A 13391-nucleotide genomic window follows, 5' to 3' on the forward strand; every position below is an offset into this window, starting at 1 on the left:
GACATATCATTTAGAATTGAGGCTAAACAGTTCAAGCTTGGTTTCATCAGATTAGAGAATCTTGTTCCTCGGTCTGAAAGCCCTTCAAGTGCTTTTTGTAAACTCCAAGCAGGCTTTCATGTGTTTTGCACCGGGGAGACGCTTAACCACTTGCCTACTGGGCACTTCAATCTGAGCCCAGTCAATTTGTATGGCTCAAATTGCACTGCACGAAAAGGGTGCAAGCACTTTGCCACACTGGAATTGGATAGCATGGGTGTTTAAACCCATTCGATCCTATTCAATTCGCCCAAGCGCACTGTTTTGCAAACCATTCTTGGGGTGCCGTTTGCATAACATTAACACCAGCAGCAGTTTGCATGAACAGAATGCAAATGTGATGTGGGAAATGCACAGGATTCAGTGTAAACTGGGACTAAAAGCTTTAACAAAGCTTGCTGCAAACTGCAAATGCTGTCCAGACTTACTGTTCACATTGCTCTTATACAAGCTGAAGCCCATGTGAAACAGGCCTTACATAGAGGTCATGCATTAACCTGTGCAGTGCCATGCCACATTTTGGGGGGGGGGGGGGGCCCAAACACACACAGCCATTTCAACAGGGCAGGGACACCGCTGAATCTGGCCTTGTCCAATTTCTCCAGTATTAGAAAAAACGTGCATTCGTCAACCCCTTTCACACTGGAGGCAGTTTTCAGGCGTTTTAGTGCTAGAAATAGTGCCTGTAAACCGCCTCCCAAATGTGAACGCCCCAGTGTGAAAGCACTCGGGCTGTGCACTTGTGGGATGCTAGAAAAAGTCCTGCAAGCAGCATCTTTGGGGTGGTTTGGGAGCGGTGTACACCACGCCCCCAAAAACACCCCTGCCCATTGCAGTGAATGATCAGTGCCCCAAGACAGGCATTTAATTCCTTTGACCTCCAGCGGGGGTTAAAAGCTCCCCAACGGCCAAAAAGCGCCGCTTTACTGCTAACGCACGGGCAGCCCCAGTGTGAAAGGGCTTTTAGAAAAAAAAAAAAAAAAAGAAACTGGGGATGCATGACATGTACAGGGTTAATTTTACACAAATCTACTAACCTATAAATCGACACATTCTCAATTAGTTGGTTTGTGATACTGTCGTAAAGAATTATTCCTCTAGGAGTAACTTTTAGAAGAACCTTCTGTAGCTTCTTACCGCTTGCTTTGGCCTATTGAAGGAAAAAAAAAAAAAAAAGACATACATTAATTTTAGGAGCCAGTGGCCACTGGGGTGCTTAATAGCTGGTTGTTAAAGTGGAAGTCCATGCAGAATCTAAAAATCACTGCATATCTATCTATATATACACACACACACACACACACACACACACACACACACACACACACACACACACACCTTTTTGGAAGCTGATCTGACCCACTGACCGGATCCCACGCTGAGCTGTCAGCCACGGCTTCTCTGGAGGCGGGTGCAGAGGAGACGGAGGACAATGGAAGCCCCATAGTAACTATGGGTGATGTCACAACCGTTGTCACCCGTGTCCTCTGCAGAGCTTCCAGCACTGGAGAGCGGGTCAGAACGGCTTTCAAAAATGTTATCTTTTCTTTACAGGAATAGAGAGGTTAACGTTACATCCCTGGTGTCTATAGATATGGGATTTTAGATTTTGCATGAACTTCCACTTTGAGTGGGCCAGGCAAGCCAGACGCTGCATTCTTGACAACCAAAGATTGAGCGGAATGTAAACAAAAGAATCACCGAGAAAAAAAAAAATAAAATAAAAAATAATGTAACATTGTATTACTCTGGGAAAGTGATAATTTTACACATTGTTTGCAATGAATCAATTGTTTTGTTGCGATCAGCCCAGTCTGTACCATGTGATCACAGCTAGCAACACAATGAATGGCTTCCTTTCAAGCCATTGTTTACAACTGTCATGTGACCTGCTGTGATTGGTTACAGTAGTCACATGGTAGAGTGAGCAGTCACAGGCTGTGTCCAGTGGATGCAGCCGGTGACATGCTGCACGGCCCAGTGTGATCCGGGGGTGTGGAGGAGGGACGCCCACTTCCGGAACGAGAGGCCAGCCCCAGGCATCTTCCACCCAAAGGCCAGGCAGAAACTGGTTAAGCTAGGGCTGTCCTTACAACTTTTTGTTTGCCAGTGTACAATCAACTGAAGGTAGCTGCATAACCCATGGCTCAGACCAAGAGCTTGTGTCCTGTAATGTACGATTAAGAAAAAGCATTTATAACTGTTGCCACTTGAGAGCTACCCTCTCACTTCCTGTCGTAGAGACAGGCTTTACAGCGACTGGTGTGCCAAATCAGAGGCTACCACAGCGATCAAGTGACCCGCAATCAGGAGTTCCAGGTCCTGATCATTAGTACGGGGTCTCTGTGCTGGCAGCGTGTTACCAGCACAAAGGGATATGTGGCCCCCACAAGGGGGGGGAAATGCAGTGGGGCTACAGATGTGTTTTAAGTTGGCAGCAAGGGGTTAAAGTGGTAGTAAAGACTCGGAATGTTAATCTTAACCTACAGGTAAGTGCACCGTTTAGGAGATATTCTAGGGAGCAGCAGCCAGTGATGTCACCAAAGCACACTCTCTGAAGGCACAGCATACCCGTGCAGTTACTTCAGAGCCCTTTGCAGTAAGCTGACTCCCATGTGCAGAAGTGACATCATGGCAGCTCGGCCATTCGAGCATCCGAAGAATTCGAACCTGGACGGAAGACCTGGTGAAGATGAAGCCTCTGCAGAAATGACAGCAAGCTGCTGGAGGGCTTAGTTTCAAAGCAAGCCTTTCATAATGTGCCAACATGCAATGCACACTAGCACATTATGCCTTTTCCTTGCAATGTTTTTCTGTAAAAACTTTACACAAAAAAAAAAAAAAAACCCCACACACAAACATACCACACACTTAAACTGGGTAAGCCCTATCCTGCCTACAGAACAAGGCTTTTTTTGCCTTTTAAAAAAAACTATTGAAATGGCCAAAATTACATTTCATTCAACCCTATGAAGCACAACAGAACATTGCAATAATCTGCATGTGTTCTAACACATTGTTGTGCTTTATACAACAAACCTGTATTGTGTGACTAGGAAACACCTTGCATCTGGGAGAAAAAAAAAAAAAAAGGGTTCAAACATTTATACAGACAGGTTTTCCTAGTTAAGTGCCATGAAAGACTGGTTCCAACCAGTTCAGTTGATATTTTTTTCAAATGATGGATGCATTCCTATGTAAATGGAAAATAACTGCTATTAAACATTTATAAAAATCACGAAGGAAAAAAAAAAAAAAAAAAAAAAAAAAAAAAAAGGGGGGGGGGGGGGAGAAGGACACTGGTTGAAGCTGCTGCTCTCCATGTCCCCAATTCAGCTAGAGATTTTGCATAGCAGTGTTGGCAGCTCTACACACTCACTGTTTTCAGTGTGTTTCTATACTAAGCATTTTCTTCCCATCACATCTGAGCAGCCCATATGACTATACAGAGTGGGCTGCTCAGATGTGCTAAACAAAGGATGCGGGACATTACATGTAGATTAATGGAGGCTTCACCTTCCTGTTATTCTAAGGCACAGGCTAGAGGCCTGTGACTGGCAGAAATCTACCCATACCATTTTAATGAAAAAAAAAAAAAAAAAAAGTGGAGCGAGCACACCCCACAAACCAAGTTTGTTGACACAAAAAACAAAGCATCTGTCAGCAAACCACGATATTCAACTTAAGATTTCTAAACAGCTGTGGCTGGAATAATATCTTGCAATATGTTAGAGAACTGGAGTACAAGGGAAGTTTGGAGTTGAAAATTGACATTTGGAAATACACTTACTGTTGCTACAATCCTTTTCACTGCAGCTGCAGATAATTCTTCCCCTTTCGGTTGTTCTACCAAGGTCATGCCCAAATACTTTATGTGAAATAACATTCCTTCCAACAACGTTTCTCTGGTATCAGTCCAATTTTCTGGAAGCTCTGGTGGAAAAAAAATAAATAAATAAAATTCATGAACGGTCACTGTGCAACAGGGTGGATTTGATTTAAAATCAAGTCGATTTAAATCACTAGTAAAAAAGTCTTAATTTAAAGCATATTTTTTAAAGAGCAACTGTCATCTGCCCCGCCGCAGCTTCTCCTGACCAGCTGTTGACTTGACAGTCCCACAACAAGGTGAGGGACATGGTGGCAGCAGGTGAGTGGATTCCCACTAACAGGCGCTGCCATGATGGATCTGAAATGACAGGTGCTCCTAAAATTTAAGGACTCATTCTTGCTGGTAGTTAGAATCTTTACTATTTGCAAACAAAATGAAGATATCCTATTTAGAATAAGCTGTCAGGTTAGTAAAACGATATCAGAACCGATTCAATCATACAGTCTGTAGTGTATAGATTGGCAAAACAATGGGATAAAAAAAGGAATATTCCTGAACTTGGTTTTATCTCATGGTTACTGTGAAATTGTGTGAATGCATCAATGCAGTGCATGTTCTCAGCTTGGAATTCATAGAATGAGTTTACCAAAAATGTAAATATTCCAGAATATACATACAGTCTCATGAGGTAGGCATAAGTTCCATTTCACACGTTTGTCAGACGCGAGTGAGGAAAAGCCGATCACAGGCTCTTCCTGTTTACATCGTGATCAGCCGTGATTGACATGGCTGATCACGTGGTAAAGAGCCTCTGCAGGAGATCAGTGTAGCGGTCTGTCAGACTGATACACCGCACCACCGAGATCAGTGTGGCGGTCTGTCAGACTGATACAATGCACCACCGATCACCGCGATGCACGCCCCCACGGGCACGTGGCAGCTGTTATCCTGCAGGGCGTCATATAGGACGCCCAGTCAGGATAACTGAACCACCGCACGCCAGCCATTCTGCTATAGCCAGGGCGGGAAGTGGTTAAATAGAAGACTTTACATAGATTTCTACTCCAAAAGCATTAAATATCTTATTTTATTTATTTTTTTTTTTTTTAATTTAAAATAGTTTATCCACCCTGCTGCACAAGAGTTCCTGTCCCCACTTACTCACATTATTCAAAACTACATAAAAAAAAAAAAAAAAAACAAAAAAAAAAAAAAAAAAAAAAAAAAAAACACACCTTACACGATTGTTGTTCCTCCGCAATCTAAGCGCTAAAAAAGTGTGATCCAACTGTTCCAGTTGTGGCGAGATAGCTGAACTTGCATACATATCCATTTAATATGTGCAATTTCTTAAAACAGGGTATTTATTCAACAAACTTCACACACGTGCTTGTGAAGAAAAGTGCTGCCAACTTGCAAAAAAGCCAATAGACTTCCTGAAGCCCATCTATTCTAGACTTTTGGGTCCACAAACTGCACAATCTTCATGAGATCCTCTGTCTAAAGTCACTATTCTAATGAGGTAGGCAATGCCTGAAGTCCGTAACCCAATATTCTCAGGTGCATTTTTTTGGTGCAGAGAGAAAGCTTCTCGTTTCATCTGGGATTTTACCAGCTGTAGCTCTAAAGGTAACCATTCAGTATGGTCTCTGATCACCATGACAAGCACCCCCTACCACCAATCACAATGTTAAAATGGGAGCCTCTCCAGCATGGCGCTAGAGTAAAAGAATATGACCCAACGGTGGTCTTGGCTACTGGATTTTTAAGCAAACATCTGGGTTGTAAAAGAATGTTGACAAAGATCCATGCCAAGCAAAGAAAGAAACCCCCTCCCCATAACTGGATGGGACTTTAAAATGGCAACACTCAAGTATTAAGTAAAAATTAGTGCATAGTAAAATTTCCAAAAAATGTAAAAGCATACAACTCCAGTTACATGCTGAGAGTGCATATGTGAATCACACATTGTCTACTCCATCTGACGTGTTTCAGGAGATCTTGTCATCAGGGGTGCAATGGGGGGGGGGGGGGGGGGGGGGGAGATACACGTGTATAAAACAAACATTCACATAAGTAGATTGCATGTAACCATGTGTTCAGGAGGAAAGCTCAGACTGTATATCTAGCTCGGGGAGGGACAGCAACACAACACCCAAGTGGTGGGGGGTGGGTCTAGAAACCACTGTCCCCACAGAGGTTCCTCTTACAGAAATGCAGCTATGGTTCACATAAAGGATGGGATTCATGAGAAGGAGACTTTGCATGAACCTGTAGATAAGGCCTGAGGGGTTGTTGCAAAAAATATTCAGAGTTTATGACAGACAGCTTCATGCATACTGGTGTTCCCGTGGGGTCTCTCCCTCACACAGCGATAAAGAAGCTCAGAGGCAAACAGGAGCAGGGAGGTTGGTCTTAAAGTGGTTCTAAAAAGACTCTTGGATTTATGACCTTCATGGAAGAGGAGAAAAAAAAAAAAAAAAAGAAGTGGGGGGGTGGGGGGTTGTGTCGAGATTTTAACCCTCCAGCCACACATTTGAGGTGGATGGGGAAAGCCATCTCATAGGCCTTTAGTATTCTGACAGCGGGGAGCCTTCCCTGCCAGCAGAATATACTAGCTATAGCCGGCGGCTTCATTGCTTGAGTGAACCATTTTCCAGCCTGCCCATGGATGGATTAAAATTGTCAGTTAAATAAGGACTGGCCACATTTCACTCCATCTTTAATCTTTTACCACCTCTCTCCTACATGCTGTACTTTAAAAGCTACAGCAGGCAAGGTTAATTACCGTATTTATTCGGCATATAACCCGCACTTTCACCCTGAAAATCGGGTTCAAATAGTGAATGCGTGTGCTACGCTGACCGTTCAATTTGGGCCGCCTCAGAGGGGACAGGGACGAGCGCCTTTAGATTACATACAGTGAGAATCTCTTGTTTATTCGGCAGCCTCTGTAATAGAAAGTCCTGTCTCCTGGGCCGGCAATGGACCACTGTTCTGTCCATCATAGGAGGCAGACTAATCTGTAGGCGCTCGCCCTGCCCCCCCTCCAGGGTTGCAGTAAGGCGAGGCTGCATTGATGGCATGTGAGGCTGCAGATGTGCATTGATCAGACTGCAGATGGGCACTGACCCTTATTTTGCTTCATAGTTCTTGATTTACAATTTAATTTTTCCTGAAACTTCCCTCTTAAAATGAAGGCGAGTGTTATGCCAATTAGTAGCACCACTTTCAGCTGGCCCTTGCTTAAATACCGTACACCAGTGGTCATCAACCCAGTTCTCAGGGCCCACTAACAGGCCAGGTTTGCAAGATAACTGAAATACATCACCGGGGGTGATACAATTTGCTGCTCAGTGATTGCAGTTTTCTAGTCTGCATCTTCCCAAGGTAATACATAAAACCTGGCCTGTTAGTGGGCCCTGAGGACAGGGTTGATGACCACTGCCCTACACCACCCCCAAACATCTTTAATTCACTCCGACTGAAAAATGGGGAGGAGGTTTTATAAAGCCAAGATTATAACTGTTAAAAACGAAGTTACTTACTGGTAACGTTCTTTCCCGGAGTCTTTCAGGACAGCCACCTGAGAGCTTGGCTCCTCCCTTCTGTTTGGAAACACCTGCGCCAGCTTGTATAAATTTCCTCCTCCCCTGCTGGCTCCTCAGTTCTTTAAAGAGCACCTCCAGTCCGCTGGGGAGACACAAGAATATATGATAAACACAATTCATTATATCACATTTCCTGTAAGGAAATCTCTATGTCTTGATACACAATTGGGTGGGTACCCGGCTGTCCTGAAAGACTCCGGGAAAGAACGTTACCAGTAAGTAACTTCGTTTTTCCCCTAATCGTCTTTCAGGACAGCCACCTGAGAGGATAAACGAGCACTTACCCCTAGGGCGGGACCACGGCTTGTAAGACCTTGCGTCCAAAGGTCTGATCTTTAGCCGCCCAAAGATCCACTCTATAGTGTCTTACAAAGGTGGCAAAGCTGGACCAAGTTGCCGCTTTACAAATCTGTTCCGGCGTGGCTCCAGCTCTCTCTGCTTGCGACGCAGCCATTGCCCTGGTGGAGTGTGCCCTGATACCCTCTGGGACCTGCATACCTCCTAACCTATAGGCCTGTTCAATGGCTTCTTTTAGCCATCTGGCTATGGTACGTCTTGTGGCCTTTTGCCCTTTCCTTGCTCCAGAAATCAAAATAAATAAGGAGTCCGTCTTCCTAATATCTTTGGTTGCTTCTAAGTAATGCAAAACACATCTCCTTACATCTAAACTATGGAACTTTACTTCTTGTTCCTTAGAAGGATTTGGGCAAAATGATGGCAACACAATCTCCTGGCCTCTGTGGAATTTCGAGGCCACTTTAGGGAGAAATGCCGGATCCATTCTAAAAATTATGTGATCCGGAAAAATCTGAAAAAAGGGAGGCCTGATTGATAGGGCCTCCATCTCACAAACCCTTTTAGCCGTAGTAATTGCCACCAAAAAAACTGCTTTAAACGTCAGCATCTTCAGGTTGCAATCATCCAGTGGCTCAAAGGGGTGAGCTGTCATAGTTTGCAGCACTAATGACAGATCCCACTTTGGAAAAACTGTACCCTGTATCGGTCTTTGTCTGCTCAGTGATCTAAAGAGTCTGATTACCCACGGATCAGATGCTAATCTCTTCTCCAGGTAAACAGAAAGTGCTGACACTTGACTTTTAAGCGTGCTAAGACTTAGTCCCTTGTCTATCCCGTCCTGTAGGAACTCCAGGACTGCCACTGAGCCTCGTGTATTGAATTTTTTGTCTATACACCATCTGTTGAAACACCTCCATACTTTTTGGTAGATGTTCCTTGTCTCCATCTTCCTGCTTTTCAGCATTGTGTCTATTAGACGGCCTGAGAACCCTTTCGCTTCTAGCAACTGCTCCTCAGACACCAGGCAGCCAAGTTCCATCTTTCCACTTGGGGGCAGTGTACTGGGCCCTGGGAGAGTAGATCTTCCTGGATCGGTAAAAACCAGGGGGGTTCTACCGCGAGTTCTCTGAGCATAGAGAACCACGGTCTCTTGGGCCAATAGGGCGCTATGAGAATTAGCGTTGTATTCTCCGTACGTAGTTTTCTTATTACCGCTGGTAGGAGAATAGGTGGGGGAAAGGCATAGCATTTTCTGAATGCCCATGCTTGTGCCAGCGCATCTACCCCGAGCGCTCCGTCCTCTCTTTCCAGGGAGAAGAATGCTCTGACTTTCCTGTTTTCCTTTGAGGCAAACAAGTCCACCTGAGGTGTTCCCCACTTGTGAGCTATCTGCTCGAATACCTCCTGGCTTAGCGCCCAATCGCCTTCTCTCACCTTTTTCCTGCTGAGGAAATCTGCCACTTTGTTTAAATCCCCTTTCAAGTGGATTGCTGACAAAGAGAGTAGGTTTCTTTCTCCCCACTTCAAGATTTCCTCTGCTAATGTCCACAGGGCTCCGCTCCTTGTTCCTCCCTGTTTGTTTATATAGGCGATCACTGACACATTGTCGGACCTGACCTGTAAATGTTGACCCTTGAACTCTGACTGGAAGGCTTGAAGTGCATACCATACTGCTCTTAATTCCTTCCAGTTGGATGATCTCCTCCTCTCTTCTTTCCCCCAAGTCCCTTGCGCTATCTGAGCGCTTAAATGCGCTCCCCACCCTACGCCACTTGCGTCTGTGGTTAGGATTCGGGAAATGGGTAGATTCCACAGCCGTCCCTTGTTTATGTTCTCTATTGTCCTCCACCACCATAAGGTTCCTTTCACCCTTGCTGATAAAAGAACCCTGGTGTCTAAGGACTCCTGCTTGTGATCCCACATTTTTAACAGGAACACCTGCAGTGGCCGAAAATGCAGGCCTGCCCATTGGACCGCTGGAATCGCAGATGTCAACAGTCCCAGTGTTGACATTATCTGCCTTATGGCACACGGTATATTGGCTTGTAATAAGCTTACTTCCTTCTGAATTTTCCCTATCTTTTCTTTGGGCAGAAACAGTCTTTGTTGCGCTGAATCTATGACATACCCCAAGTATACTATTTGCTGACTGGGTTGTAAATTGGATTTTTCCAAATTTACCAGCCAACCCAGACTTTCTAAGTACGTCTGTGTGTAGCTGAGGTTTTCTAGTAACTTCCGGGGCGACTCTGCAAATAGGAGAAGGTCGTCCAAATAAGCTATGACAGATATGCCTTTGACCCGTAATGGTGCCAGAGCTTCGGCCAGAATCTTGGTAAAAATTCTGGGCGATGAGGAGAGGCCGAAGGGTAGAGCCTGAAATTGAAGATGCCTGATTCTCTTCCCGTCTCTATCGCAAACCTTAGAAATTTTTGACACTCCCGCTGTATCGGGATGTGCAGGTATGCGTCCTTTAGGTCTAGGGAGACCATATAACAGTTTGGGGGCAGAAGGGCCCTTACTGAATATATGGACTCCATTCTGAACCTTTTGTAGGTTATGGATAAATTTAGAGGCTTGAGGTTGAGGATGGGTCTGGTCTTTCCTGAAGTTTTCTGAACTCCGAATATGTGGGAGTAGAAACCCTGCCCTCTCTCTCCCCTTGGTACCTTGATTATCACCTTTTGTTGCTGGAGCTCCTCTAAGGATCTCATTAACCCTCTGGCCTTCTCCTTGTTTTTTGGGGGTTTGGTGATGTATAATCTGTTTGGGGGTGCTTTTGAGAACTCCAAACGATATCCCTCCTTTATTGTTCTCAAAATGAATTTGTTGGAAGATATCTCTTCCCATTGCGGAAGGAAGGCCCCCAGTCTTCCCCCTACTGCGACTATTGTGTCATTTCTTTTGGGTTTGCTCAGGAGGACGAAAAATCGCCCCCCCTTTGCCTTTCCCTCTCTGAACCCAAGGTTTCCTCTGGGTTTCCATTTTGGGAGCCGCAAATCGGGGTCTTGTATTCCCTCTTTGCCTTCTTTTATTTTGTTGTGGCTGTTTCCAATTTGCCTTACGTTTTAGTGGAAACGCCTTCTTTTTATCTGCCGTTCGATCCAGCACCTTCTCTAAGCCTGGTCCGAATAGCAGATCCCCTGTAAAAGGAATTCCACAGAGCTTGGCCTTGGACGCGCAGTCACCCTGCCATGTCTTAAGCCATAATGCTCTTCTAGTGGAATTGGCTAGGGCGGAGGACCTGGCTGCCATTCGCACCAATTCTGCGGATGCGTCTGCGATATAAGCAAGACCTCGCAGCAGTGTGGGAAATGAGTTTAGGATTTGCTCCTTTGCAGTACCTGCCTCAATGTGAGCCTGTAATTGGTTTAACCAGAACTCTACGTTCCTAGCTACCACCGTGACCGCCATTGCTGGCTTCAGGCTACCCACGGTTGAGTCCCATGACTTTTTTAACAGGGAGTCCATCCTTTTATCCATTGGCTCAGACAAAACCCCCATGTCCTCAAAGGCCAAGTCCGTGTGCCTCGACACTTGCGAGAAGGCCGCATCTAGTTTTGGAATCTTGTTCCATACTGATGCTGGGTCCTCCGAGAAGGGAAATCGCCTTTTTAAGGCCTTAGAAAAAAAATGGCTTCCTTTCAGGTTCCTGCCATTCCTTCTTAATAGCCTCTATAAGGACCTCATGAACAGGAAAATTCTTCTTTTCCTGTTCCCCCAGGCCCTCATACATCTGATCATGCAGCGACAATGTCTTTTTCTCTGTTGGTATACCTAGCGTGGTATAGATGGCCCCTAATAGATGATCTACCTCATCTAAAGAGAGTTTATATCGGGATGGCTTCCTGGAATCCCCATCCAGGGCTTCCCCCTCAGACTCTTGGGAGCCAGATGTTGCACTGTCCGGCTCCTCCTCCACCTCCTCCCTAGGGGCTACTGAAGAGCCTGCACTCGTGGAGGGTATTGCCTGTGTTTTTGGTAATGGTGTTGTCAGAGGAGCAGTCAAAAGCTGTGGCATTTGGAAACCCTCAAAGAAGGTTTTGAAGGATTCGAAGGTATTAGACAATTCCTTAACTGACGCCGCTAGCTCACCCTGCTCTGAAGAGTGTTCTTGTACTAGTTTACTAATACACTCTTTGCATAATGCCTTTTCCCAGGTATCTTTAAGGGTAACTTTACAGGAAGGACACCTCTTTTTTGAAACATGAGAGACCCTGGTTTTTTCTGTTTTCTGAAAAGACATAAGACAAAAAAACCCCATACCATTAATACACAGTACCCTTCCCCCGCACATTTGCAGGAGTGCAACACTTCATTCGGGCTTGCCTCACCAGGGGCCCTATGAAACCACCCTCTGACACATGAGGGTCCTTTAACCTACTCCCCCCTTTCCCTTAGCCCTAAATTGATGGGGGGGGCGGGGGGGGGGGGGGTGGTGGTACAGGCCAGGGGAGCTCCACCCTAGGTTCCCCTTACCTTCACATGGCTGGAGCTGGTCTCTGCTGGAGCAGTGCGGTCTAGGTCCTCTGCATCCGCCATCCTCGTGTCACATCCGGAGCCTGTGCTGTCTCTACAGCTTGTCTGGCTCCTCTCCAGCCCATGCCTGGCTCCTTTTCAGCGTTCTTGGCCCGGAACCAGAAGCCGCGAACCCGGAAGTGCCCGCCCCCTTTCGGCCGGATATGACGTCACCCGCCACAGGCCGTGCAATCCCAATACCCGGCATGTTTGTTTTTTCACATGCTGCTGGGGGTATGAGACTGCAGGAGCTGCGCTCCGCTTCACTGCACTCAGCGTTTGAAAAGGCCGCCCCCCCGACCTCGACCTGCACTCAGGGATGCGGGGGTGGCAATCAGAAAAACGACTTTCCTGACCAGGTTAGTGTAACTGCTGCTCACAGGGCTTTGCCTCACCAGGCTGCTCTGTACACCAACCTCTCTGGTCTGTCCTAGGAGTCCCCACTCCTCTTTCAGGACATGTTTGCCTGAGCCTCCTCTGGCTCTCCTGGCTGGTTCCTATGGTGTCTCCCCACTGGAGGAAACACAAATAACTGAGGAGCCAGCAGGGGAGGAGGAAATTTATACAAGCTGGCGCAGGTGTTTCCAAACAGAAGGGAGGAGCCAAGCTCTCAGGTGGCTGTCCTGAAAGACGATTAGGGGAAAATATGCATATTTGGAATTCCTTGCTTCACAGACCATTCCACAATGAACCACTCGGTTGTAAATATGTGACAGTTGCAAAAACACTTGTCCCATTTCTATGATGCTTGTATGTGGCTTCAAGGCTAAATGAAGCTTTAGCCAACATGCATGAGAATTTGAGCAGTCTAAAAATGAAAGCATTAAACTATATAAACTGCTTCCATGCCATCCTTACTTTATCCGGTCCAAAAAAAAAAAAGGTATAGAAGCAAGAGGGGTCTATGCCTTTAGTAAATCAAACCCAAAAGACTTTTAGCAGAGTTTACTAAAGGCTGTTGCACTAGAAGGGAGGGCAAAATGGGGGAAAAAAAAAAAAAAAAAAAAAAAAGCTGCAGGTAACTATAACCAAAACCAATGCAGTTCCAGATTTGGCAAAGCGAACACAATAAAAGCCAGCCAATATTTGGCCCG

The 13391-nt window shown here is 45.7% G+C and overlaps 1 protein-coding gene across 1 annotated transcript in view; it reads right to left on the reverse strand.

The window, feature by feature from the left end:
• Positions 1 to 13391, reverse strand: part of LDLRAP1 (low density lipoprotein receptor adaptor protein 1) — an 82142-nt gene that overhangs the window by 42954 nt on the left and 25797 nt on the right. The window contains exons 2-3 of the mRNA XM_073615457.1: positions 3830 to 3972; positions 1077 to 1189 (exon numbers count right to left, since the gene is read on the reverse strand). Coding sequence (XP_073471558.1) covers positions 1077 to 1189; positions 3830 to 3972 — 256 coding nt within the window. The remainder of the gene's footprint in view (positions 1 to 1076; positions 1190 to 3829; positions 3973 to 13391) is intronic.

This window comes from Aquarana catesbeiana, linkage group LG02 (assembly GCF_042186555.1).
Source record: "Aquarana catesbeiana isolate 2022-GZ linkage group LG02, ASM4218655v1, whole genome shotgun sequence".
Classification (NCBI taxonomy): Eukaryota; Metazoa; Chordata; class Amphibia; order Anura; family Ranidae; genus Aquarana; species Aquarana catesbeiana.